This window comes from Acomys minous (assembly GCF_964271855.1).
Source record: "Acomys minous genome assembly, chromosome: 2".
Classification (NCBI taxonomy): domain Eukaryota; kingdom Metazoa; phylum Chordata; class Mammalia; order Rodentia; family Muridae; genus Acomys; species Acomys minous.
The window spans coordinates 19,970,775-19,996,551 of record NC_140484.1 but is presented as its reverse complement, the minus strand read 5'-3'; the positions used below and the strand labels follow the sequence as shown (position 1 = coordinate 19,996,551).

Here is a 25,777-nt window from a genome sequence, read left to right as displayed (position 1 = left end):
CTGGAAGCTGTGGTGTGATAATCGTGTGTCTACCAGAACATCCTCCCTGCATCCACTGGTACTGATAAGGATATAGGAAGGTCATCCCAGAGCTGAACAGGAAGCTCATTGGCACAACCTTCCATTCTTCTTCTTCTTCTTCTTCTTCTTCTTCTTCTTCTTCTTCTTCTTCTTTTTCTTTTTAGTTTTTCAAGACAAGGTTTCTCTGTGTGGCCTTGGCTGTCCTGGACTCACTTTGTAGACCAGGCTGGCCTCGAACTCACAGCGATCCGCCTGCCTCTGCCTCCCAAGTGCTGGGATTAAAGGCGTGCGCCACCACTGCCAGTGTGTCCTTTGTGGATCTGCTATGTGCCCAGAGAAAGCTGCCAAGTCTGATGGCATCAAGAAGGTGGTGAAGCAGGCATTAGAGGGCTTGCTAGAGGACATCTTGGGCTACACTGAGAACCAGGTTGTCTCCTATGACTGTTGTAGTGATGCTCACTTTTCTACCTTTGATACTGGGGCTGGCATTGCTCCCAATGACAATCTTGTAAAGCTCGTTTGCTGCTTGACAATGAATATGGCTACAGAATCAGGGTAGTGAACTCCATGGGCTATACAGCCTCCAAAGAGTAAGAAGTGCTAGATCACCTATCCCCCTTTCCTTTCCCCCTTCCTCCCCCCACCAGCCCCCAGCAAGACCATAAGAACAAGAGAGAGGCCCTGGGTTGCTGAGGAGTCCCTGTCCCAACTCAGCCCCCAACACTGAGCATCTCACCTCACAGTTTCCATCCCAGACGCCCCCCCCCCAGAAGAGGAGAGGCTTGGGGAGCCTTGCTCTATTGGATACCACCAGTAAAGTTCATTTCACACATATGCATGGGGGAGGGGAGGAGAGAGAGAGAGAGAGAGAGAGAGAGAGAGAGAGAGAGAGAGAGAGAGAGAGAAGAGAAAAAAAAAGAAAGACATAACATTGGGAAAGAAGCTCAGCTACCATTTTACAGATTGTCATTAGTGACCAACCCATAATATCCTTAATCAAGTAGCATGGCTACTTTATGTTAGATCACCTACATTATGTCTAATTTGTCCACATCCAGATGCACTGAATTATATAATATTATACAATTATATTGTAGGGGGCATGGGCTTGAGTTGAAAGATCAATAGAAAGAGATTCAATCTTAGGAGACTCTTGCTCCTTAAACATCTTGCCAGGCAGAGTGGTACACGCCTTTTATCCTAGCACTCAGGAGGCAGAGGAAGGCAGATCTTTTGAGTTCGAGGCCAGACTGGTCTACAGATTGAGTTCAAAGACAGCCAGGGATACATAGAGAAACCCTGCCTCAAACAAACAAACAAACATTTTATTTTTTATTATGATTGCAGTACTTATGGTGTACCAAGCTAAGCTCACTTTTCTGAGCATGTATATGTAAGCTTGTTGGCTTCATTATGATATGATGTTATATGATCCAGAGGACATAATGCCTAAAGTAAAATCTATCATATGCATTTGTTTATAAGAGCAAATGTCATTATTTTATATTAACTTGCTTTATGGTACAATGTCCATTAATTAATAATACACTAAAAAAGTTGTAGGCAAGAAGGAAACTTTGTGACTATCTCCACCGGTTCGCTATGAACGGCTCAGAGGTTATTGCCCCTGTTAGTTAATAACAGGTTGGTTTTCAGAGAACCAAGTCCTGAAAGAGTTAATACAGTTATCCTATTCCCATTAACTATCCTTCTTAAGTATTAAACATTCTAGAATTTTTTCTTGAGCTATCTATTCAGCGTTCTTTCCTTTGCAACTTTACATTCTCCACTCTTTTTGTTAACGTCAGTGTTCAAAACTTTAAAAGAGCAAAGAATGAGAGTTATTTGATAGGAATGAAAAAACAGGCAAAGGGAAGAGTGCAACATTTAGCAAAGTATGCAGGGCATACTTTGAGTCTTCTAGCAAAAATGCATTTTCAAGGTGAATATATATGCAAAAATAAAGTTTAATATGAGTACTTCAGAGTATAATTGTGCATTTTCTTCATGTAAAATATAAAAACTGTAACAAGACCATGTATATCTGACTTTTTTTTTTTTTTGGTTATAAAAACAAACAAGCTTTCTCTCCCTCTCTCCTCAGCAATATGTGTCCTTTTGTCTAGAGCAATGTGAATATTACATTTTTAAAGAGAAAATCTACCAGCACTCGGGAGGCAGCGGCAAAGGCAGGCAGATCTCTGTGAATTTGAGGATATCTACAAAGCGAGTTCCAGGATAGCCAGGGTTCTTTTACACAGGGAAACCCTGTCTTGAAAAACCAACATCCCTCCTCCGTAAAGGAAAAAAGCCAAAACAAAACAAAAACCCAAACATTTATTTTGTAAATATATTTCTCGTTATATAATGCCCTTTTGATATTAATAGGTTTTACCTCCAGTTTCATCATTATATTTGCACTACTCATGTGAAATTTTTAGCTTGCCTTTTCTATGTGGACTATTGCACACCGATGTATGTACCACCCCAAAGCAGAGGGGTTCTTTTTTTTTTTTTTTTTTTTTTTTTTTTAATTAAAGGGTAGAGAAAAATCTGCGTGGCGACAGGTCAATATGTTCAAAAGTATATCCTAAGGCAATGGAAAACATTTAAATGTTTTCAAGTGGGCTTAAAAAAACAAAAAACAAAAAAACGTGCGTTCCAGGCGCACCCAAAGAAACTACGGAACACAGTCAAAGCCAAAATTCTCAGCTTCGATTCTTAATATTTTGTCATATCCCTCCGCAATTAACCATCGTTCTTAGGCTTGTTATTTATTTTTTTAAAGGTAGGTAATTATTTACCAAGCAGCCTTCTGAAATGTTTTGAAAGAGAGGAGTCATGAATGAACTCTGTACGACTCTTGTCAGATGTGTGTGTGTGTGGGGGGGGGGGGGTGAGGATTCTTTTCTTGGGGGCAAGGATTCCATTTTTGAGACTCTGCCGTGTGTGCTGGCTGTTTCCTCCCTGAGGTGACTTCCTTCGCCCAGACGAGACCCCCCAGGCCTTGGGAGGAGGTCGTCCCGCGTTGAGGGGAGACCATCCCTCACAGTGTGGCCTGTGACCCTGCTTTTAGACTCAAGTGTTGGCTCTTCCGTCCACTAGGACTTCAAGGGCTACCAGAACTTGCGAGATTAGAGTAAGTATTGGGGGGTGGGGGTGAGACGCCATTTGCAAAGACAGGGCTGGTTAAAGCCTCTGGGTTGAGACCATTTCCTGTCAGCCAAGGCTTGCCAAGCGCACCAGCTCCTGCTTCTGGTGTCTACTTGGTATGCGCGGTGGCCATTTTTCTGCCCTTCCACCGGCAGTAGGACCCCCCGCTGCTGGTGAGTCGTGAGGCAGGACACAGGGAGGCGCCCCAGGGAGAGGTCAGCCGCGTGGCCTCAGCGCCATGGCCTACTCTCGTGAGGCTTAGGCGCGGACCCTTCCGGCCGCCGTTCTCTTCCGCTCGCCTCAGGTGCAGCGCGGATCCCTCCGCCGCAGCGTGCACCGCCGGCAGCGCGGCGCTCGGCTTTCCGGCAGTACCCGGATGGACGGGTAATGGCCGCCATCTGGGACTCGCCGGCCATGGGGACCACGGCAGGTATTCCCTGTGTGCGGAGCCGCCGAGACCAGTTAGGTTGTCGGGACGCGCAGAGAGGCAGCAACGGGGGGCAAAGGGCGAGTTTGTGGGGGGTGTCAGGGCGCCCCCCAAAAGGTCTTGAGGGAGCCGCCTCTTGTGAAGGAAGCCCACGTTAAATAGTCCCGTCCATTCAGCGCTTCCGCCCAACTTGCCGCAAAGTTTTTCTAGAGAAGCCCGTGGTTTTTAACCCAGGGCTTCTGGCGGCTACTAGAGCCGGCCATTGCCGTCTCGGCTTGGGCTCGTCGTAAGTCTGTCTCCGTCAACTCTCCACAGCCTCACAGCCTAGGACTTGGGCGCGGAGGCGGTGTACTTCCGCGCGCCCGAGGGGCAGCGGAACTCTGGGGAAAGGGGCGGAGCGGGCGCGGTGTCTTCGGGGGGCGACGCGGGGCGTTTGGCGCGCGAAGCCATCACTCGTCGGGTCCCCGCGGCTGGTGCAGACCGGACGGACAGCCCTCAGCCCGCGCCCCTCGAGCTGTAGGTCCGCTGGCCCGCCTCGACGGCATCCCTACCATGGGCCCAGTCTTTGGCTGTTGGGGGCTGTTGCTTGTGTTGACTCCCCGCTCTCTGGCGCACGCACTTTGCGCCCTCTTCAGAGTTGGGCCAAAAAAAAAAAAAAAGTGCTCCTCTTTTGTAGACCCCACCCCACCCCACCCCAACCCCCCCAACCCCTCCCCGCCAACCACACCCAGTGGCAGATGGATTTCTTTCTAACTGGCTTTTTCCACTTGTAGGTTCCATCTTGAATCTGTTCTTATCATGGTGTCCTCTTTGTTAAGTGTGTAGTCTCTGAGTAGGTGGCTTTGGTAATTCAAAGTTTTCAGGCTGGAAGCCTATGTGGTGATGTGTTTTAACTCTTACCTAAGACCAGGGGAACAGAGGGATCTCAAAGTTTAGAAAACAAAAGTTAAGGGTCAGTTTTCTCTCTAGGTTTAAATTTGGGGCATTTAGTGTTTGTGGGTTATCTCTTTTTCAACTTGAAAATGGAAGAAAAAAATGTTTTTTAAGGAATCAAGGAGAATGTTGAATTATCTGTAATTATCTCAGGGATGCAACGTGAAAACAATTTACATCGTGGTAGGAGCGTCATTAATTTGAAAGTTGTTGTTGTTTTTTTTTTTAAAGGCACCTGTACTAATACTAGTTAAATTGCTCTTTTCCAGCACACAGGTCTGATTTGAGTATACTCTAAAGTTCGTATGGTCAGAGAATAGAGTGCATTTAAGGTGACTCGATAACATTCCCTAACATTTTAAAGTTCTATCTGCAGATCTTTTCAGATCCATTTATTATCCTTCAGCAACTGCATTTTTTGAGAAGTTCATAAAAGGCAGCTCATATCAGCACATTTGAGGTATTGGTATTCTATGGGGTTGGTAAGCATAGTATACCTTACTGGCTTTTTTGTTTTTTTTTTTTTTTTGTATTTTGACTTTTTTTTCCCAGATCATAATTATCAATTCAAAACTTATGTCTGGTGTTTGAAAAGATGGAAGGACAGCAGCTAAAATGATTGTCTCTGTGTGAGCTCTTAGTATATAAACTTTTAAATACTGAAGAATTTTTATCATTGCACACATCACATCTTCCTAAATCATCTCTAGAAATAGTGTACTGTGGTTCCAAATTCTGCTGTATTTTAAAATATTCCAAATGGGATTTTTAAAATCTACAGTTGGATTTCAAAAGAGATCTTACAATGCCCTTTTAATCTATTTTTATTACTTTTTTTTTTTTTTGCAGTTGTCTGGTATTGTTCTCAGTGAAGCATTGTGCCCTGTATATCACTTAATACAACCAGTCTACCTACTTTGCTATTTTTTTTTTAAATGCAAGGTTTGAATTTTGTGTTTCTTTAGGTACTTTACAAGAGGGGTTTTTGACAATAAGCTGTGGAAGAGCATTATTACAGAGTTTTGAAATGCTTATTTGTTGTCTACTCTCATGTATAGTCTATGGCTTCACATGGTGGACATGTTAGGTACCAGCACTGAGCATTATTAGGATGCTTTTGTAGTGGTCGGATGAGTGGTTCAGAATCAGATGGAATACTAGTTCTGCTTTTTTATTTGGGTGGGGCAAGACCAGTTTTGTTTTTGTTTTAAATGATGCTATTGTATTAGGAGAAGATTCTTACACTTTGAGTTGTGGCTTTGTATTACACAGGTTATGACGTTATCACAGGGTATCAATGATAAGCTTATGCCTAAGTACAGAGGAGCTTAAAAACTAACATGCTTAGATTAAATATGAAGTGTAATGGACAAAAGATAAAAACATTTTACTTTTGTTGTCAAAATTGTAAAATCCTGGTTTTCATTTCCAGATACTGTCTCTTTTGATCACTGTTCCTGATTATGGCACTGTCCCAGCACTGAGTGGTGTGCTTTCGTTCCTGGGAGAAAGGTAGGATGAGGGGTAGAGTCCGAGAGTGATAGTCTGTTAAGTAGGAAGTTCACATACCTTCATATTGGATTAAATAAATGGAGTGGTTATACACATGTGAATTTTCTAGATTACCTTAGAGTTTTATTTTTGGCCCAAATAGAAAGGATTTCTCCAGAAGCTGTTATTTTAATGTAAGCAAAAGAGTAATTTTGGGTTTCATAGTTCATTTAATGTTTTATTAGAGCTGATTTTAACATGTTATACTAAATACAGAGGTAGCATCAAGGGCTTCTGGATAATGAACAATAAAGATAAATATGGTAGAAACATGTTTTAAAACTCTAAATGGCCAGAGTCTGTGCTTTAGCTTAGCAAGTGCTACTTGACTGCAGCTAAGGAAAAACCGTAAATATTTACATGGTGATCTCTGGTATCTACTTGAAGTTGGAAAAGGAATGAGAGGATGAAGATTTATGACTGGTTTCCTGGGATAAGTGTCTGGATGTCCTGATGTGGACAAAAAGACAAAACTGCCAACAAATCCATGGTAGCATAAGGAGAGCTATAAAAATGTAGTGGAAAATACTGTGCCCTTGTACAAAAACATGGTTTAATCTGCTCTCGACACAAAGATGCCTGTCGCTCGTTTGTGTTAGTGTTAGGTCCTGGTATCTTTAAAATGGGTGCCACAGTATCTTATAATTCTCTCTAAATGCATTAAATATATACTCAGTTATACTATTTTACATTACTTGGTAATCATAACCGTGTTCATCCTTGAACTTTATCAATAGATTGCATTCTTTTCAGGGTCTTTTTCACAAAGGCATACATTTTTATTTAGGAACCAATGTCTGACAACTATATTGAATAGAACAACAAAGTTGAGTTGATAACAGCTTATCATTTATGTTACTTCCTTGAGTAAATTTTTTTTACATAACATGCTTGATGTCTTGTCAGATTTGAATGGTACTTTGTTTCTTAGTAAAATAATGATGAATGTAGAGAATTTTCAAAACCATGTTTGATGTGTATGTAGAAAAAGTAGAAAAATGACATCATGGTTAGTGAAAACATGCATGAAGCTAGGTAAATAAGAGATTGTAGCGTAATTACGTGTGCTGCTTCGATAACTTAGATTATTACGTTGTTTCAGAATTGATGGGATGATTAGAATTGCTATATGAATGTTAGAAAAATAAACTATATTTTTAAACACTTAGGCTTCACAGGGATCTCATTTCAAGAAGTAGTAGTAGGTAAAAAGAAGTACTAGCTCTGTAGACGGTTATTAATGCCATTTTGTTGATGTGAAATATAAAGTGTGTCCAAATGGCATGCAGTTATATATTGTGGTAAAGGCCTTGTTGTGTCTATTTTGAAAACTTAAACAAACAGGAGATCATTGAGCTAGGGCTATAGCTCTGCAGTAGAATGCTTGCCTAGCATGTAGCAGGCTTTACATTCAACTTCCAGGCCCTCAATAAACACATGGTCATAAAGAACTTGGAATGCTAGTCTGTTTATATTTATAACTGATTTTTCTTACCTCTTTTTTGAAAGATACCTTATTAACAGACAAAAACTACACTTCTCTTAGAGATACAATCAGTGGCAGTAGGCAACAAGACAGTTGGATAAACAAGATAAGGAATAACATTTAAGTAATATTTGATTACTTACAGAAATCGTCTCTTGAAGGGCATGCTGGGACATGCCTTTAATCCCAACACTCAGAAGGCAGAGTCAGAGATTCCCTATGAGTTTGAGGCCAGCTTGGTCTACATAGTGAGTTCTAGGTAGCCAGGGCCAGATAATGGCCAGCCAGGGCCAAAACTCCTCTCTCCAAAAGGAAAAAAAAAAATTTTTTTTTTCAATCTGGAGCTGAGTATTAGGAAGGACATAATGTGTCACTTGCTTGCTAGACGCTGGTGTTTAGACAACATAGCTATGAGGCTTCTTTCCTCATAGCCAAATTATCTGATCTTCAACTTTGATATTGTTAGCAGTTTAAGTATACCAGAGTTTGTAGATTTCTCTTGTAAATAAACAGATAGTAAAATACCTTAGGCTTTGTGGGCTATATGGCTTCTGTTGCTGCGTTCAGCTGTTACTGCAGTATGAAAGGTAGTCATTGAAATATGGAGATGAACAAATGTGGCTTGTGTTTTAATGAAATTTATGAAAAGGCTGTTGACCAAATTTGGCCCATAGTTGTGGTTTGCCAACCTCTGGCAAACTTGAGGAGACATTTTGTTCCACAAGCGCTCACAGACTTGTTCACCTGCTAGCATCTGTGTCTTCCCCTACAGTTATTATAGATGAATTCTGTGTTCTTTTCTAAGTATGACTCCAGTTTATGCTAAACTCTATCCCTTTTGATCTACCGAGGGCATTGTTATTACATTTTTTTCTTCTCTCCTCAGCTTAAAACATTTCTACTAGATCATTTTCATAAATATTCATTCGTACTATAGTTTTGCTTATTAAAAACAAAAACAACAAAATGACTTCAGTTCTACCTGTATGTCTTTGTGGTAAACTCCCTTAAGAGTTGTCTATTCAGCAGCTTTGTTCCCATTTTTAAAAAAAATATATACTATCTTGCCTTTTTAATAATTCCCTTGAAATTGTTCTAGCCATTGTTCCTGTGACCTAAAAACCAGTGCTAACATCTGTCTTACCTCACTTAACAGAATCAATCAGTCCCATTTTTCTAACCTGCTTTAGAACACCACATCATCATTTAGCTTTACTCTAGGTGGATGTTTCTTTTCTATCCAACTTGCTCTTCCTCATCTTTTCCTCCTAAATATTGTCATATCTTGAGGCTTTGAAATTTTCTGTTTATTTAATGCTTTGGTGTTTTAATTGTGTCTCAACATAAATACAAATACAGTCATATCTTGATGACAACTGAAATTTTATCTTTTTTTTTCTTTTTGAAATTTTATCTTTTAACTAGACCTCTATATATTTCATGGAATATTCATTATACAGTTCCACTTGAATGTCAGAGATGTCCCAAATTGATCTTTTGATACACTTCCCTTCTATTTCTCCAGCTTTTAAAAAAAATTTTCAGCTGGATGTGGTGGCACATGTCTTTATTTAATCCCAGCACTTAGGAGGCAGAGGCAGGCGGATCGCTGTGAGTTCGAGGCCAGCCTGGTCTACAAAGCGAGTCCAGGACAGCCAGGACTATTACACTTTTTCAGTAAATGTTTTACATGCCTTTTATTTATATTAAAATACTCAGGGCTTACAGTAGAATGTAGTTCTACTTGTTGGAGTTGGACGTTTCAGCTGCTTTTGGTAGATCTCTTTATGTCAGAGAAGATAGGTCAATAAATCTTATAGGTGCTTTCTTCAAAATTCAGAACCTGATCATGCCTTTTAGATTCTGCTATGTCACTATCATCTTGTACAGGATAATTAAAATTTTAAATTGGTTCCTTAATAGCTTCCATATCTCTTCCAAATCTTCTATTTTTTTATTTTAATTTTTATTTTTTTATATATAATAATCCAGGTGGTGTCTTTTAAAAGTTCAGGAACTGGGGAATGTAGCCTAATGGAATACACTTGCCTAGCATGTTCAAGACACTTGCAAGGAAGAAACAAAAACAAGCAAATCAGCTCATGTCCCATCTCTGTTGAGGTGGGTTCCTGTCTCAGAGTAAAACCAAATGCCTTGCATCTTCAGGCACTACTTCTCTTCCCATGTTTAGCTTTGATTTTACATTTCTTTGCTTTTCATGCATTCTGATCCAGTAATGCTGATATTTCCAGATATGTTAGGCATGCTGCACTCTCAGGGTCTTGGCACTTAATATCTCTTTACTCAGAATGCCAGCTCTCTCAACTCTCCTTTCTTTTGTTTTGCTTTTTTTATTTGTTTCTTTTTTTCTTTTTTCTTTTTTTTTCTTTTTCTTTTTTCTTTTTTTTCTTTGAGACAGGGTTTCTCTGTGTAGCCTTGGCTGTCTTGGACTCACTTGGACTCACTCGAACTCACAGCGATCTGCCTGCCTCTGCCTCCTGAGTGCTGGGATTAAAGGCTTGCACCAACATGCCCAGCTTTCAACTTCTTTCTTTTTGTTTAATTTATTTATTTAGAATCAGGGTTGTACTGTATATTTCTGGCTCACTAAGAACTCAGTGTGTACACTAGGCTCACCTCACATAGATTCACCTGTCTTTGCCTCCTGGGTCCAAGTACTAAAAGCAAGTGTCACCCACCACACGTGTCCCAGTCCCTCTCTTTCTTTTGTGGTGAGGATTGAACTCAGAGCCTTATCAAGCATGCCAGACAAATCCGTATCATGGAGCTTCGCCTCAAGGGCCCAGAAGAACTTTTGAAGTGAGAATGTCTTGATACTATATTTAAAATTACAGCACTCTGGTTCTTCTTTTTCCTGTTGTTTTATCTGCTCTTGCTCCTTTTGAATAGAATAACAGTGTACTTTGTTGTCTAAACAGTAGTAATGTTAGCTCTACAAGGGGAGGAATTTTTATCTGTCCTTTTTTTCCTGTTGTACTCCTGATACTTAGGGCAAAAGACTGGCACTGACTTGGTGCCAACTACAAGCCGAACACTGTGTGGATGAAGAGCATTATAAGTACAGCCCTTATTTAGCTCACACCATAGTATAAAGTTAGAAGATAAATTGGCAGGTAGTTAAAATAGTGACAACACATTATAAAAGTCTAATAAAATGCATAAAATAGAGTTCTTAGTTTCTTTTTGAGGAGAGCGGTGACTTACAGGTAAAGAGAAGGCCTTGCTGAGCAGATGACATTTGAGTTCAACCAGAAGATGAAAAGAATGTAGCTGTTTGAAGAATGAGCCAGAACAGTAGGAATAACACACGCAGAGGAAAAGCTAATTGACGAGCCAGAGCCCTGGAGGCTTGCTGGAGTACATTTACAGATGGCAAGTGTGGTGGGAGATGAAAGTTAAGAGAGAAGACAATAATTACAAATAAAGATTATTTTTTAATAGCTTTAAATTGTGTTTAGGTACATCTGTATCTGTATGTGGGTATGCATACTTGCACGCAGATGCCCTTTCTGGGCCAGATATGTCAAATACCCTGTAGGTGGACTCACAGGTGGTTGTGAGTCACTTAATCCATGTGTTGGGAACCTAACTCAGATCCTCTGGAAGAGCAGGAAGTTCTCTTCACTACTGAGCCATTTCTGTAGCCTCAGGTATTACTTTTATTTTTATTTTTGGACAGGCCTTTGCAAAAAAGATTAACATTTAAGTGCTGAGGTGTTATAGACTGAATAATCTTAATTCCTCACTGTGAGGTCAGTAGGAGATAAAGCCCTGGGGACTTGATTAGATTATGAAGACAAATTCTTCATGAATGAAATTAGTGTCCTTATTAAAGAGACCCTAGAGAGTTTCTTTGCTATTTCTCTGCCATCTATAAATTAGAAAGATAATAACAAGATGCTAGTGCCTTAATCATGGCCTTCACAGATTCTGGAACTATGAGAAATAGATTTCTACTGTTGATGAGCCACTCAGTCTGTAATATGTTCGTATAGTACCCTGTTAGGTCAGCCCAATTGTGACTACTCTTACACTGATAGATTATTTGCCTTCTACTTAGAGAATGCATATTATTTTATTGCATTTTTAAAATACTATCTTATGTGCATGGTGTTTGCCTGCATGTGTATCTTTGCATCACATGTGTGCAGTGCCCATGATGGGCAGAAGAGGACATGAGATCCCTTGAGACTAAAATTACAGACCTGCTATGTATGTGCTGGGAATTGAACCCTGGTCCTCTGGTAGAGCAACTATTGCTCTTATCCACTGAGCCATCTTTCCAGCTTTAGAGAGTGTGTTTACAAGAGTGTGGTAAACAGAGGGAAGTGTGGATGCCATTTAGGAAGACTGTTGCTTTACCTCAAGTTAGAGCTTGACTAAGTGGCTGGACTAAGGCAGTGACATTGAATATTAATCAAGAGAAGAGGAGTGACAATACAAGATATATTTCGAAATAGAATAGATTTAAGATTGCTTGTGGATTATGTAGTGATGGTGGTGCCCTCTTCCCTCCCCATTCCTAAAAAAAAACCAAAATAGTATTCTGCCAGGTGTGGGGTATGCACACCTTTAATCCCAGCACTGGGGAGGCAGAGACAGGTGGATCTCTGTAAGTTTGAGGCCAGCATGATCTATGTAGTAAGTTCCAGAACACCCAAGGCTATGTAGGAGACTGTTTCAAAGCAAAGGACCCCCCACCCCTAATAGTCTATGTATACAGATTTAAGTTTTTCACTCATTCTTTTTGCCCAAGAAATTTTTATGTAACCATAGATGAATAGATTTATAAAATAGGTATACAAATTAAATATTTACTGATAATGAATCATAAAAACTTGTTCTAAAATAATCTGGTATACATACAGATTTACAACTTAGCAAAGGCTAAAGCAAATTTACATACTAATATGGTGGATGTGTTGATTTGTTTTTATATAAAAAATTACAATTTGGCTAAATATTTGATACTGCAGGGTAGAAGACATCTGATTTTTTTCTCGGTTGATCAATATTTTTATTTTATAATCCTCAGTGCCAAGAACACCACTTTGTATAAATATATAATGGCAGAAGTATGCTTAGGGCTACTTCAGAAATTACTGGAAATTCTGTCCTAATCCCAATCCAAGATTTACTTCAGTAGTTTAAAAAAACTATTGCTGCTATTGCTGTTATCGTTAATTTGTGCAGGGTTGGCATGCATAGGGTGTGTGTGTAGAGGTCAGAGGACAACTTGGCAGCATCAGTTCTCACCTTCCATCTTCTACTCATATTCCAAAGATTGAACTCTTTAGATTTATGCAGCAAGAGCCTTTACCTGCTGATGAAACTCAAGTTAGCAATATAAACAACAGTTTTTGAAATCAAGAATTCTACCCAATACAATCTAAAAACATACTAATTAAATGCTGAGGAATGCTAGGAGAAATACTAAAAGCTTTTCAGTTTTCTGCAATCAGCCCTTATAGTTCTGTAAGTAGAAGATTGTATGTGCAGTGAAAACTACAGTTCATAGCACAAGGCTGATGACCTGAGCTGAGGTGTTTTGGGCAGCATTGATGGGCATTGTGAGGTGCGAGGATGTGCTAGTCAGAGTTGTCTGTTGAGAGCCGAGACTACTAAGGTCAGGCCATGTAACAAAAGCGAGTGCTGCTGAGGACACCTTAAACTCATTACATTCTATAGTTTTAAGTTAATTTTTGGTTGTTCAGAAACTTCTGTTTTACCTGCATGTGTGTCTGTACACCATGAGTACATGTGTGTTTACCATGAGTGTTTTACTTGCATGTATGTATGTGTACTAGACACATGTGTGATGCCAGTAGAGGCCAGAAGATAGTGTTGGATCCCCTGGAACTAGAGTAGCAGATGGTTGTGAGCTGCCATGTGGGTGCTGGGAACTGAGCCCTGCTCCTCTGGAAGAGCAGCCAGTGCTGTTAACTGCTAGGCCATCAGTCTAGCCTCTAAAAATATTTTAAACCAGGAGTTACAGCTCAATACCTGTAACCCCAGGACTTGAGAGGCAGAGCAAAGGTGTGCAAGTTTTAGGCAATTTGGAGATTCAAAGGGAAATTGGGTTAACCTCTCTACCAAATTGTTTCATTGATGTCTCTTTGTGTGATTTAACTTTGCTCTTGCATTCCTGTTAGTCACTGTTGAGACCTAAGTTGTTGCTCTGCCTTCTCACCCAGTTTTTCCGTTTTTGTTTTGTTTTTTCTTTTTGAGACAGGTCTTGCTCTGTACCCTAGGCTGACTGCCAGTTCAGTAGTTGTCTCAGCCTCCAGTGTGCTGGAGGTTAGACATGGCCGGCCACGCCAAGCATGTCGACTTTGCTCTAGTGACTGAGGTTATCTCATTTGCTTTCCAGCCCTTCTACTTTTCTTAATGTTTTATTATATTTTCATTGTTTTATTATTTTAACGTGGTCTCACTGTGCAGCTTAGGCTGCTCTCAAACTTGTCACCCTTCTGCTTCTGCCTCACAAGTATTAGGATTAGCCTCATATACTTGGTTTCCAGTATTTATATACTATATGTAATATATATTTTCTTGCTTCGTAGAGCCTTTTTTTGTTGTTCTTCGATAACTTTTGTTATTTCTTATATACCTAGAAAATGCTTTAAAGTTGAGATGTATTATTGTATATGTCTGTTTTAAGCAGGTTTTTTCCCCCTTTTATCTGCTCTGAATCCTGAGCTAATTTTAGGGATTGCCTCAGATATCTAGTAGTCAGGCTTTGAGCTGTTTGATAATCATTAGAAAGCTGATGGGAAGTTCTTTCTGAATTGGTAGATGGGTTAATAAACACCACATTTGATCCCTACCCTGGGGAACTCTGTATAGGATTCATCTGTCCCCAAATTCTGGTTCAGTGCTTATTAAGCTGACTGGAAAAGGTAGAAATAAAACAAACAAACAAACAAACAAAAACCCTGAATCTATTGTGGACTGATACTTTTAGTCCATAGTTGTTTTTCCTAACCACTCAGTTTCTGTGTCAGTATTGTGGGCTGGTGTCATGGTTCAGGATCCATCAGCAGATGATGTTTTAGTCTAGGAGCCACATGAGAGGGCTAATGAGATGGACGAATGGAGGGCTGGGTCTTGTTTGTAAGTGGTTCATGAAAGGCTCTCACTTTGCTATGCTTCTCATTTCCTCCAGCTTGTCCTCTTCACTTTAGACACCCTGTTTTACCCTGCAGAGAGTACGCCTTGAGATTTCTATTGTGGTAGGAGAACAGTTTCCTGGGTGACAGACTGGGTAGGGAATTTTAGACCTAACTAAAATTCAAGTACTTTCTCCAAATTTCACTTTACCTCAGCATTTATGCTTCTTGGTGCTACAATTCCTGGGTCTTCTAAAAATTCCAAGTGTAATAGATCAGTTCTTAACTTAACCAATTGTTGGCAAAGATTAAGCGCTCCTGGTCATTTTCTGCCTGCCAATTTGCTTTCTAGCATCTAACATTTTCTTTTTGTAATATCAGCAATGAGAAGTTATCGTTAAATTTCCACATTATATTCCTTTACTCATTCCCTAATTATATTAATAATGCTGTTCATATTTACTTACATGTTGTAGATTTTATCATGCAGTGTCTGGATCTTGGTCCATTTTTTTCTCACTTGTGAGTTTTTACTAGATATGGAATGAACTGTTGAGTTTCTTCTTTCCCCTAAAGACTGTAAATATCTGTTTCATATTCCATATCTCATAGCATTTACAGCTGGTTAACATTGCTGTTGGGTATAGCTACCTAACTAGTTGGAGCAGTTAATGAGTACTTTAATCCCATTTTAGGTAACTCCTTTATCATATTTGGATATAATTTTATTTTGTCTCTTGCTGTTGTTGTTTTGTTTTCTTGTTTTTTTCAAGACAGGGTTTCTCTGTGTAGCCTTGACTGTCTTGGACGCACTTTGTACACCAGGCTGGCCTTGAACTCACAGTGATCCACCTGCCTCTGTCTCCCAAGCGCTGGGAATTAAAGCTGTGCACCACCACTACCCGGCTTTATTTTGTCTTTTAAACTAAAATATTTTACTAGATAAATTGTATATGTTGAATTTTATATTTTCTTCCTACTAGTACTTTTGCCAGCATTTGAAAAAAACTGATTTTAAAAATTCAAGTCTTTTTGTTTTTTTTCTCATCTGCTTTGTCTCTCTTAAAATATTAACTGTTTTTTCTTTATATAACCTCAGATTATATACAATACTATGACCATATATAACATATATGGTTTAAAAGAAAGAAAGATAGAAAGACAGACAACAAACGAAAAGGAGAAGCAGAAATAACTGGATAAATTGATGGGTGGATGGAAAGAAGGAAGGAAGGAAGGAAACAAAATTAAATATTCTGGACTCAGTTTAAAACTCTAGATTTCTTTCTTCTTTCTCATGATGCCAGCCTGAGCCTTCTGTCAACCAAAGAGTGTATTTCTGGCCAGCATGGAACTCACTGTATGCTGCAGGCTGACCTCAAACTCACAGTAATCTGTCTGCCCCTGAGTGCTGGGATTAGAGGTGTGCACTACCATGTCTAGCTCCTGCTAATTTTTCCTAATGATATCAGACATTAAGATGAGATGAAACAAGATTTTCAGTTTTTAAGTTAGAAGGAGAAGAGAAATTTAGTAATCACTTTTTTTTTTCTGACATAGCCATAACTTAGGAAAAGATAATACTGGACAGAGGAAGATAGCTGTTAGTACAGAAAGCTTCATTTCTGTTCGGTTATAGTTTTCCCTTTACATATCTCCTGACAGGTGATCCTAGCAGTTCCCTGTTCTTCCTGGCTTCTGGGCTCAGCAGAAAACTCGGGATTCCTTTCTTCTTTCTCATATCTCGGCCTGAGCCATCTGTCACCCAGAGAGCTTCAGTCTGACCTTTCATTCAAGCCTCAATCTTTCTGACTCTCCCAAGGTATGTTTAGTGGATAAAGGGGGCAAATTTCTGTCATTCCCTTACTTAGGGTGTATAGGTATTCATTAAATGTTGATTGAATGAGTGTCTCCTAATGGACTTCTTCCTCTTCCAAAATGGTGGTTTGTAACTGAATGTGATGCTTTAGCTTGTAGTCCAAGCTACTCACTGGCTGAGGTACGCAAATTGCTTGAGTCCAGTTATTTGAGGCTAGCTTGGGCAACATAGGCAATGTAGCTAGTGTCACAAACACATTTTTTTAAATGATGGTTGTTAGTGGGTCAGCATTTATATTTCTCACCAGGTCATTTCCTGTCAAATGGTTTGTAATATATTTATAGAATTTGTTTGTTTGTTTGTTTTTAGACCTTAAATTTTTTTTCTCTCTATTAAGTCTTTTTGTTATTTCTGTGACCATTTTGTAGAGGGAAGAAAGCCTATAGCTTTACTAGCCATCGTGTAGGAAGCTCCAGATTATTATTATTGTTTTTTTTAAAAGATTTGTTTATTTAAGTATACAGTGTTTCACCTTCATACATGCCTGCATTCCAGAAGAGGGCACCAGATTTCACTACAGATGGTTGTGAGCCACCACGTGGTCACTGGGAATTGAACTCAGGACCTGTGGAAGAGCAGGCAGTGCTCTTAACCTCTGAGCCATCTCTTCAGCCCTCTCCAGATTATTTTAATGCTTACAAAAGTGTGTTATTTTAGTGACAAAAGGTGTTGATAAACTTTTAAGGGTAGCAAAACCATAATACAAATACCACATTAAAACCAGTAATCTTTGTTGGTGGAGATGAAGGTTGGACTGTAGTAAACATTAGCTTGAAAGGTGGTAGGTTAGAACTACAATACACTTCATGTTCTTGCCTTACTGAGGCATCTATAGCGTAGTTCTTTCTTTTTTAACCAAAAGGTAGCAGCCTCAGTGTAAGTTGCTCTCTGGCAGCAGTTCTTACACACTTGCAAGGTGAGCATGGTTCAAGATCGGACATATTCTCCAGATAAAACTGGAATTGAAGAGCAAGTTATGAGCCCTCAGCTACCTGAGATATATGAGCTCTTCCCACACTGTATTGGCTCAGCATTAATTAACAGTTTTCAAATTTTAATAAGCTAAGGGTATTTCTTACTTGTACATTAGACATTTTATTAGCTAGTTATTACTGAATTATTGTTAAGTTCATCAGCATGTAGGAGAGCATTCAAATAGACATCCTTATCTCCTGGTTTCTTAACTGTTCTAGTTACCTTCAGTAGCTTTTCTTTTAGGGCCCCCCATCCCTTCATATGACTTTCACCATAACTACTCCACCCCACTGCCACCCCCAGCACCCAGCTTTTGTAATACTAAAGTTTTAAACATCCCATTCTAAGTTCGCTATTTCAAAAATAAATGAATCAATAACTGAGTTTGCTCTCCTTAAAGGGGCTTATCAGATCAAATAGTGACTTTGATGAAATTGTCCTTGCTGATATCATCATTGAAAATTTTGCTTTGAAATTATATTAATGTGATACAACAAAATCGTTGCTAGGAAGCTTGCTTGTATAGTTCCATTTCTTTATGTTTTGAGTTTAGTATATTATAATTTGCAACCAACAGGCATTTTGAGTTAAATCCCTTTTAATATACAAGGAAAAGATAAACACACATTTAGCTCTGATTTTGTTCATAGAACACATTGTCTTTCTGTTCAGAGAGAAGCACAAAAAAACAAATACAGGCTATATATTAGAAAACTAATGTCTAATTCTTTAATAACATCGCTGGTGTATTTAATTTTGTTGGATATAAGGAATTTTTAGAGCTACAGAAATGCACATTATGATGAAAACAAATATATATCTAGGATGTTTCAGAAAGAATTATGTGTATAAATATCACATGGAATGATAGTTTCTGTAGCTGACTTTGGATTTTTGTTTTAAGCTTTTAAAATGAGCTTAAAATTTTTAAAAAATATTTGCATTGCAAAAGACAAAACATAAGAACGAAGTCATCTAGTCATGCGCAGTTTCCTAGGTGTTGTTTCTCTGGTCAGAGCCTGTGGCAGCCCTTGTAGTAGCAAAAGGATAGGAGTTGAAGTTGCACCAGCAAGAAGGATGTGAAGTGCTCTGTAGCCATTGGAAGGGGGACTGGGTCAATTTGCATTGGTGTTCTTAGAAAGAAGTCTGTGATACGGAAGTAAAAATGTCAGCATGTGAATGTCTTTTATGTAATAGTCTATTTATGCAAGAACAAACAGAAAACCTCATGTATGTTGCTACTTTTGCATTTATTTTGTCCATTCCTACCGTCTGGTAATAATGCTCTGATTTCCTTCTAGGGAAGCATTCTGTAGTCCCTAATGTTGTCAGCTCATGCATGATGGTGTCTTATAACTTTGGTTCCCATGAGTGGCCTGTAAATCAGGTATGGTCCTTCATAAAAATGCATCTTACTTTAGGGAATGACACTTAAGGAAATTTGGGCCAAGATTGTCCTGCTTTTGGAGGAGTGATGTTTTCTTTTCTTAAGTTTTTACCTTGAAGGGTACTACCTTTGAATTTGAACAGTCATCTTGGCATCACCTGGTACCTAACCTAAGTGAAGGAGAGAAGAGATACCAGGAGCTAATGACACTGTTTATATTGCTAAATGAAGCCTCCTTTAAACTTGGGTGTTCTTAACAGATCAGGTCTTTGTGTCTTTAGTATATGTGTTTGATTAGCATTTCTGCTTTGTTGATTCAGAATGAATGTGAAAATATGAAACTTTGTGATGAAAATTTCAACTCTTTGTTTAATTTTAGGTGAATTGACTTGAGGAAAATCCTGCTTATTTTGAAGATGTTGCAGCTCAGTATTATTTCATGTTTAAGTCACAATTAATTTCACAAGTTTTAAGAGCAAACAAAACTGGATTTAAAAAAATTAAATCATGCCACTTGAACAGACACAGCTATTTTGTGATGAAAAACAAACTATTTTGAAAGAATCTGATATAAAAAGTGAGATAGCAGATACTATTGGATCAGTACCTACACCAAAAGTTTCAGAAACTGATTTTCATTATGAACTTAAAAACGTGAACATTAGTTTGCCCAAGATAAATATTCCAAATGAAATCTTTACGAAACATGAAGTTGAAAAATACAGAATACTATTTCAGAGTAAACCACAGACTGCACGGAAATCTATCCGTTTAAAGACTGTAAGCTGTGCCAAGGAATGTGTACTGCTTTGTAAACCTGAGCGAGGTGAAGACGAGAATGTAAATATGTCTGCAAAAATACTCAACTTCCGTTGTTTAAAATGCCAAGACAGTACTCAGTATAGTCCAAATGATTTGCAGAAACACTTTGAAATGCGGCATCATGGTGAGCTACCTTCATTTCCTTGTGAAATGTGCAGTTTTTCAGCAAATGACTTCCAGATATTTAAACAACACCGAAAAACCCATAGGAACACTTTTGTAAAATGTGATATTTGTAATAGTGACCGTTCATATACTTTATTGGATTTGACAAAACACTTCACATCTAAACATTGTGTTAATGGCAATTTTCAGTGCGAAGAGTGTCGATTCTTTACCCAGGATGTTGGCACATTTGTTCAGCACATTCATAGACATAAAGAAATGCATTATAAGTGTGGAAAATGCTTTCACCTGTGTTTTACCAAGGGAGAGCTTCAGAAGCACCTTCGTGTCCACTCTGGCACTCTTCCCTTCACTTGTCACTACTGTAGCTATGGTGCCGTTCATAAAGACCAACTTGTCAGACATGTCATAACTTTGCATAAAGAGCACTTATATGCAAAAGAAAAGCTGGAAAAAGACCAATATGATAAAAGAATGGCAAAGACTACAACAGGACTTAAGCTAATACTTAAAAGATACAAAATAGGTCCAACGAAGACATTTTGGAAACGTAAGACAATTACCAATGGAAATGATGAAAGTATAGGAAAAAATGCTCAAGTGTTTAATATAGTGAGCAAAACACAGACTAAATCTGAAGACCAGAGTCAAGAGCAATTAAATGAAGACAAGGGTGAAAGACTGCCCTGTGAGAATGGTGATAAGCCCATAGAGTCAGAGTTGGAGAAGTCTGCTCTGCTTTCCATTGGGCAATACAGGAAGGTTGACGAGGGAACAGTTGCTGCTTCCAGTTACGTGAAAAGTGGTGTACAAGGGCCGACGGTCTTACTGGTGAGAAATAATAAGATAACAATTCCTGCTAACTGCAGCGCTAAGTTTATGGGCTTCAAGATGGTAGATGGAAGGCAGCATATTGTAATAAAATTGTTGCCTAACAGTAAACAGAATTCACCTTCACCAGCCTCACAACCAGGCACAGAAAAGGACAGTACAGGTAATTTGCAACCCCAGGCTTTGGCCAACACTGGATTTACAAGTGGAGTAACAACTGAGGTGAGTGACACAGATTTTTTGAAAGCAGCTCCACTTTCATGTTCGTCTCCTGTACTTTCCAGGAAAGTAACTTCTGAAAAAGAGAGAGCTTTCATGTCTGAAAAGAATAATATGCTTGAAACAGTGGATGGCAGTAAAAGTTTATCTTCTTTGCCAACAACATCAGAGTCAGTTACTGCATCAGTGAGTTTGACTACAAAAATTGAAGCAAGAGACAGTGTTGACTTGTGGGAAAATCATACCACTCAGAGTCATCCAGATGCATCAGACACCACCATTAAAAGTCCAGATAAAGTCAACCTTACCACTAAGCCAAATGCATACAACTGTGGAGATATGCATAATTATTGCATTAATTATGTCAATTCTAAGTTACCTGCTGAATCCTCCAACTATTTTGACTTCTCCAACCAAGGATCATTACCTTTTCATAATTACTCAAAGGTGAATACTAATCATTATAGGTTTTCAAGAACAACAGCATTTGAAAACCTTCAGAGGGAGACTTTGAACAAAACAGCTACTCAACAATTGTCTTGTGATAGTAATATGGATTCACCGCTGAGGAAGGAGAGCTCCAACTCAGATAGCCTGTTAGCACCTGTCATCCCTTTAAATGGTAAAGATGGAACTTTAAAAATAAAAACTGAAATAGAAGAGCCATGTAATTTAGAAGAAACCCAAAACTTGGATGAAGGAAATCTCTTCACTAATGCAAACCAAAGTGTGCTGAGTGTGACTGACGAGCCTAAGTGGGATGGCGGCGCTGCCTCCCCTATGATGCCTAGAATCACGTCTGTTTTCTCCCTCCAGAGCCAGCAGGCTTCAGAATTTTTGCCACCTGAAGTAAAGCAGTTACTTCAGGATACATTAAAGCCAAAATCTGATATAAAGGAAGACTCGAACAACATTCCCAGTGAAAGCCTTCCACTCAGTTGTGACCAAACACTTAGAAAAGCCGAGGAAGAAGAAATGGTAGTAGAATCTTCAAAAGACTTCCAAACGCAAGACATTTTCCCAGTTCCATCTGCCAGTGTAGGTGTTAGTGTGCCTGCAAATGATCTGAACTTAAAATGTAATGGACAAGAAAAACAAGTGCTGTCAGTATTACAAGATGTGAAAGATTCAGAGGTGACTGGGAAAATTCCAAATATCATCACATTACTTAAAACTCAGTCGGATGCGATAATAACGCAGCAGCTTGTGAAAGACAAACTCCGAACTACAACACAAAATTCAGGTCCTGTGTATGTTCAGAATCCATTTCTAACCTCAGAACAGAAAAATTCCGTATTTATTCAAACTCCAAAAGGTTTTATTATACCACTGCATGTTGCTAACAAACCTGGAATCCGTGTTTTCTCTGGAAGATCACTTCCATTGGTTAATACACAGAGTGTACCTGCTTCTCTCCTTGTCAACAAGAGACCCGGGATGGTTTTGGCATTTAATAATGGGAAACCTGAAGGTGTTCGCACTGTCAAAACTGAGAATGTTCATAGTAACAGAACTGTGACTAAGGAACCTTGTAGAACGCCTCTTCTGAAGGCAGAGCACAACAATAGCTGCCTAACACCTGCACTTTGTTCCAGTATTGGCAGTTGTGTGAACATGAGGACTTGCTCAGAGAATGCATTACCATTGAAAGGCCCTTACATTATTAAAACCTCAGTTCGTTCTTCAGTGAGAACTGTTCCTTTTCCAAACGTTCTGCCTGAGCAGCAGGGCCCTAAGATAAATGGCTTGGACACAGTAAAGCAGCAGAATGAAAGCTCCCCAAAAGCATCTCTGTACACCCTCATGCCTGGTGGTAAACAAGCTGTGTTTCTTAAGTGCATGATGCCAAATAACACTGAACCGCTTAAGCCTAACTTAGTCCAAAATCATACTTACCAACATATTCAACCAAAGAGACCTGAAAGAGCGCCACAAAAAATACTGGTAAAAATTTTAAATCCTGTTTTAAGTGTGAGTGCTGCTAATAATCTTTCAGTGAGCAACTCTGCATCCTCTTTCCACAAAGAGATTGTACCATCCAAACCACCTATACTTGGAGAGCAGAAAGAGCCAGAATCTTCTAGAGATGCCTTACCAGTTTTAGATGATAGGATCCCAGCAAGTGAAATTGCTCTTTCTTCTACTGCAGCATGCCCAGAATCTTCTGAGGAACCAGTATATATCAGTGACCATTCAGAGACAACAGTGTTAAGATGTAAAGCTAATTGTACAATTGAAAGAAACTTCAATAAGAGAAAGACATGCAAAAATAAGTTTGCAAAGATTAAAACTCGTATAAGTCAAGGTTCTGAAACTGCCCTTGTATCTAGAAACAGAAGCTGTAAACGAAAGTACATTGATAATTACCAAGAACCTCCGAGGAAGAAGTCAACATTGCTTAGGAAGTGTAAAGAAAGGGCTAATGCTGAAGATGTCCAGGAAACACTTGGATTTTATAGACCTAGGCTTTCAAAGAATTCAAGTAGAACTTTGAGACTTTTCCCTTTTAATTCCAAACAGCTTGTGAAATGTCCTAGGAGAAACCAACCAGTTGTGGTTTTGAATCATCCTGACGCAGATGCCCCAGAAGTAGAACGTGTTATGAAAACTATTGCAAAGTTCAATGGACGTGTATTGAAGGTTTCGTTGTCACAAGCAACTATTAATGCTTTATTGAAACCAGTTTATTCTAACACTTCTGAAACAACTTACAATGACTTTTCCAAGAGACACAAAATGCTAAAACCTGTTAATTCTGTAAAAGAAAGATTTGTGCTAAAACTAACACTCAAAAAGACAAGCAAAAATAATTACCAGATTGTAAAAACTACCTCTGAAGATATCTTGAAAGCTAAGTTTAACTGCTGGTTCTGTGGTAGAGTTTTTGACAATCAGGATGTGTGGGCTGGCCACGGGCAGAGGCATTTAGTGGAAGCTACTCGGGATTGGAATATGTTAGAATAACTAACTGTGATTACCAAGGAAAAAGGTAAGATAGAAGGAAAAACTGGGCTAAGTTAACATAATTCAGGCATTTTCTACACAAGTATAGTTTTTGAGCATTTCTAAAAGTTGGTTGTGTTTCTGTGGAGGAACAAAAGTTTTATGTGTGGCACTAGAAAATGCCACAGTTACTCATGCTTAGAAAGTAGCAGCACAGATAGACCTTTATTTCGTTGTTTAAAGATGCCTCTATTCAAAGGTAGGGCTAAGGAAATTTTTGACAGAAGTTTTCCCAATTAGAGACTGAGTAGAGGGTTATGGTGGAGAGCCCCATTACCTTTCTTCTCCCACAGCCTTACAGATCTGACAAATAGTTTCTTTGGAGGTGAAGAGCCCTTTCACACATGAGTTTCTTATCACTTGTGAAGAAAGACTGAGTTTGGGTAGTTACTTTCTGTTACAGTTCATTTGAAAGGTATTGAGTTCCTTTGAAGCTACATCTTACTGGACTGTAGTTAAGCTTGAAATAATGCTTGAACAGTTTTGGGCAAGTAAATCCTGTTGCTATTACTCTGTCCTGTTTCAGATTGGAATGCCTTTCCAAGATGATTGTCTCTTCCTGTGGCTATCTCAATCACTGCAGTAAATGGGGCAGCCTCCAGAGGAGAAATAAACTTTTTCTAAAATCCACTTGAACTTCAACATCTTCCTGAATTTGCTTCTATTTTTCCAGTGATCCCCTTGCACAGAACTATGCTTATCTGATTGGAAGTGTCCATAACCAAATGGCTTTTTTCCCTCCCTTGCTTGGCATCCCTTTAAAATGAACAGAAAGAACATAGAAATATTAAAAGGGAATGGCCTTTCTTGAAAACTAAAACAATTTATTTTTACAGAGATAATATTTTAAAGCAAGGTTAGCAAAGCAGATTATATTTTTCCTTGTGTTTAATTACTGTTCTTACCTAAACATGTCTACAGTAGGATAGACCATTTTCATTAGTAACTTTTCAGGATGACCAACAATCCAAAATAGTGTTAAACTTTGGCATATGAAAATAGAGAAGCAAGCATTAATGATGGACTCAGTAGCAGTTCATAAAACTTTAAGAAATATTCCTAAGAGATATGCCCAACAATTTCAAAATGGACATTTTCATAACAATCTATTGATTTAACTTTACATTTGTATCATTTTTTTCCCTTATTGGATAATGGAGTTACGTTAGAAAATAATGAACTATGTAATTTTTTGTTTTGTTGTTACTATACATGTCAATGACATTTTCATTGATTGGATCAAAACTTCAGGGCTTTTTTGTATATAACCAAAATGTACATATTTTTGTACTTGATTATGTAAATTTGCACAGAAAGTTTATGACACAAAAGTTATTTTCTTTCAGTTCTGTGCATGCATTAATAAAAGAAGACTGTACCCATGTTATTTTCTTGGGTTTTATTTCTGACTTTTTTTTTTGGCTGGGGGCATACATTTTATGTTTTTCAGGGATTAAACACTATTGTTAGCAAGTGCCTAAAAATGATGTGAACAGTTTACACATGTCAACTGTAACCGTAGGTCCTAAATGGACCCATTCCCCTAATAGTTTTGATTTAAACAAAGCCATAAATAGATGCTTCAAGTTATATTGCTATGCACATTATACTTGTACTGTTTTGTGCAGTTTATCTACTTTCTTAGTGGAATATTTTTTGTATAAAACCTGTTATAATTGTGTTTCTTGAATTGAGCCTGAGTGGAATTGATTGGAAATACACAGAATATATTAATAATGTACATGATGTTTAAAGAATGGAAAGCATTGTTAATTTCCTTGTTCATTGTTAATGAAAGTTTTCTTCAATTAAACTTAAGTTTATGTTTACATGA

At 38.6% G+C, this 25,777-nt stretch overlaps 1 protein-coding gene across 10 annotated transcripts; it reads left to right on the top strand.

Moving 5' to 3' along the window:
- The first annotated feature begins 3,472 nt into the window (after nucleotides 1-3,472).
- ZNF518A (zinc finger protein 518A) lies at nucleotides 3,473-25,777 on the top strand. 10 transcript variants are annotated; one of them, XM_084772233.1, is made up of 6 exons: nucleotides 3,473-3,604; nucleotides 5,967-6,046; nucleotides 16,367-16,523; nucleotides 18,857-18,942; nucleotides 19,322-23,929; nucleotides 24,470-25,777. In XM_084772233.1, exon 5 carries the CDS (start codon nucleotides 19,450-19,452, stop codon nucleotides 23,902-23,904), a length of 4,455 nt encoding a protein of 1,484 aa, XP_084628359.1. In that variant the 5' UTR covers nucleotides 3,473-3,604; nucleotides 5,967-6,046; nucleotides 16,367-16,523; nucleotides 18,857-18,942; nucleotides 19,322-19,449; the 3' UTR covers nucleotides 23,905-23,929; nucleotides 24,470-25,777. The 10 variants fall into 10 exon arrangements, with proteins under 10 accessions (XP_084628359.1, XP_084628350.1, XP_084628358.1 ...); XM_084772227.1 differs by adding an exon at nucleotides 4,804-4,866 and having other exon boundaries at nucleotides 3,494-3,635; nucleotides 19,322-25,777; XM_084772228.1 differs by adding an exon at nucleotides 4,804-4,866 and having other exon boundaries at nucleotides 3,501-3,604; nucleotides 19,322-25,777.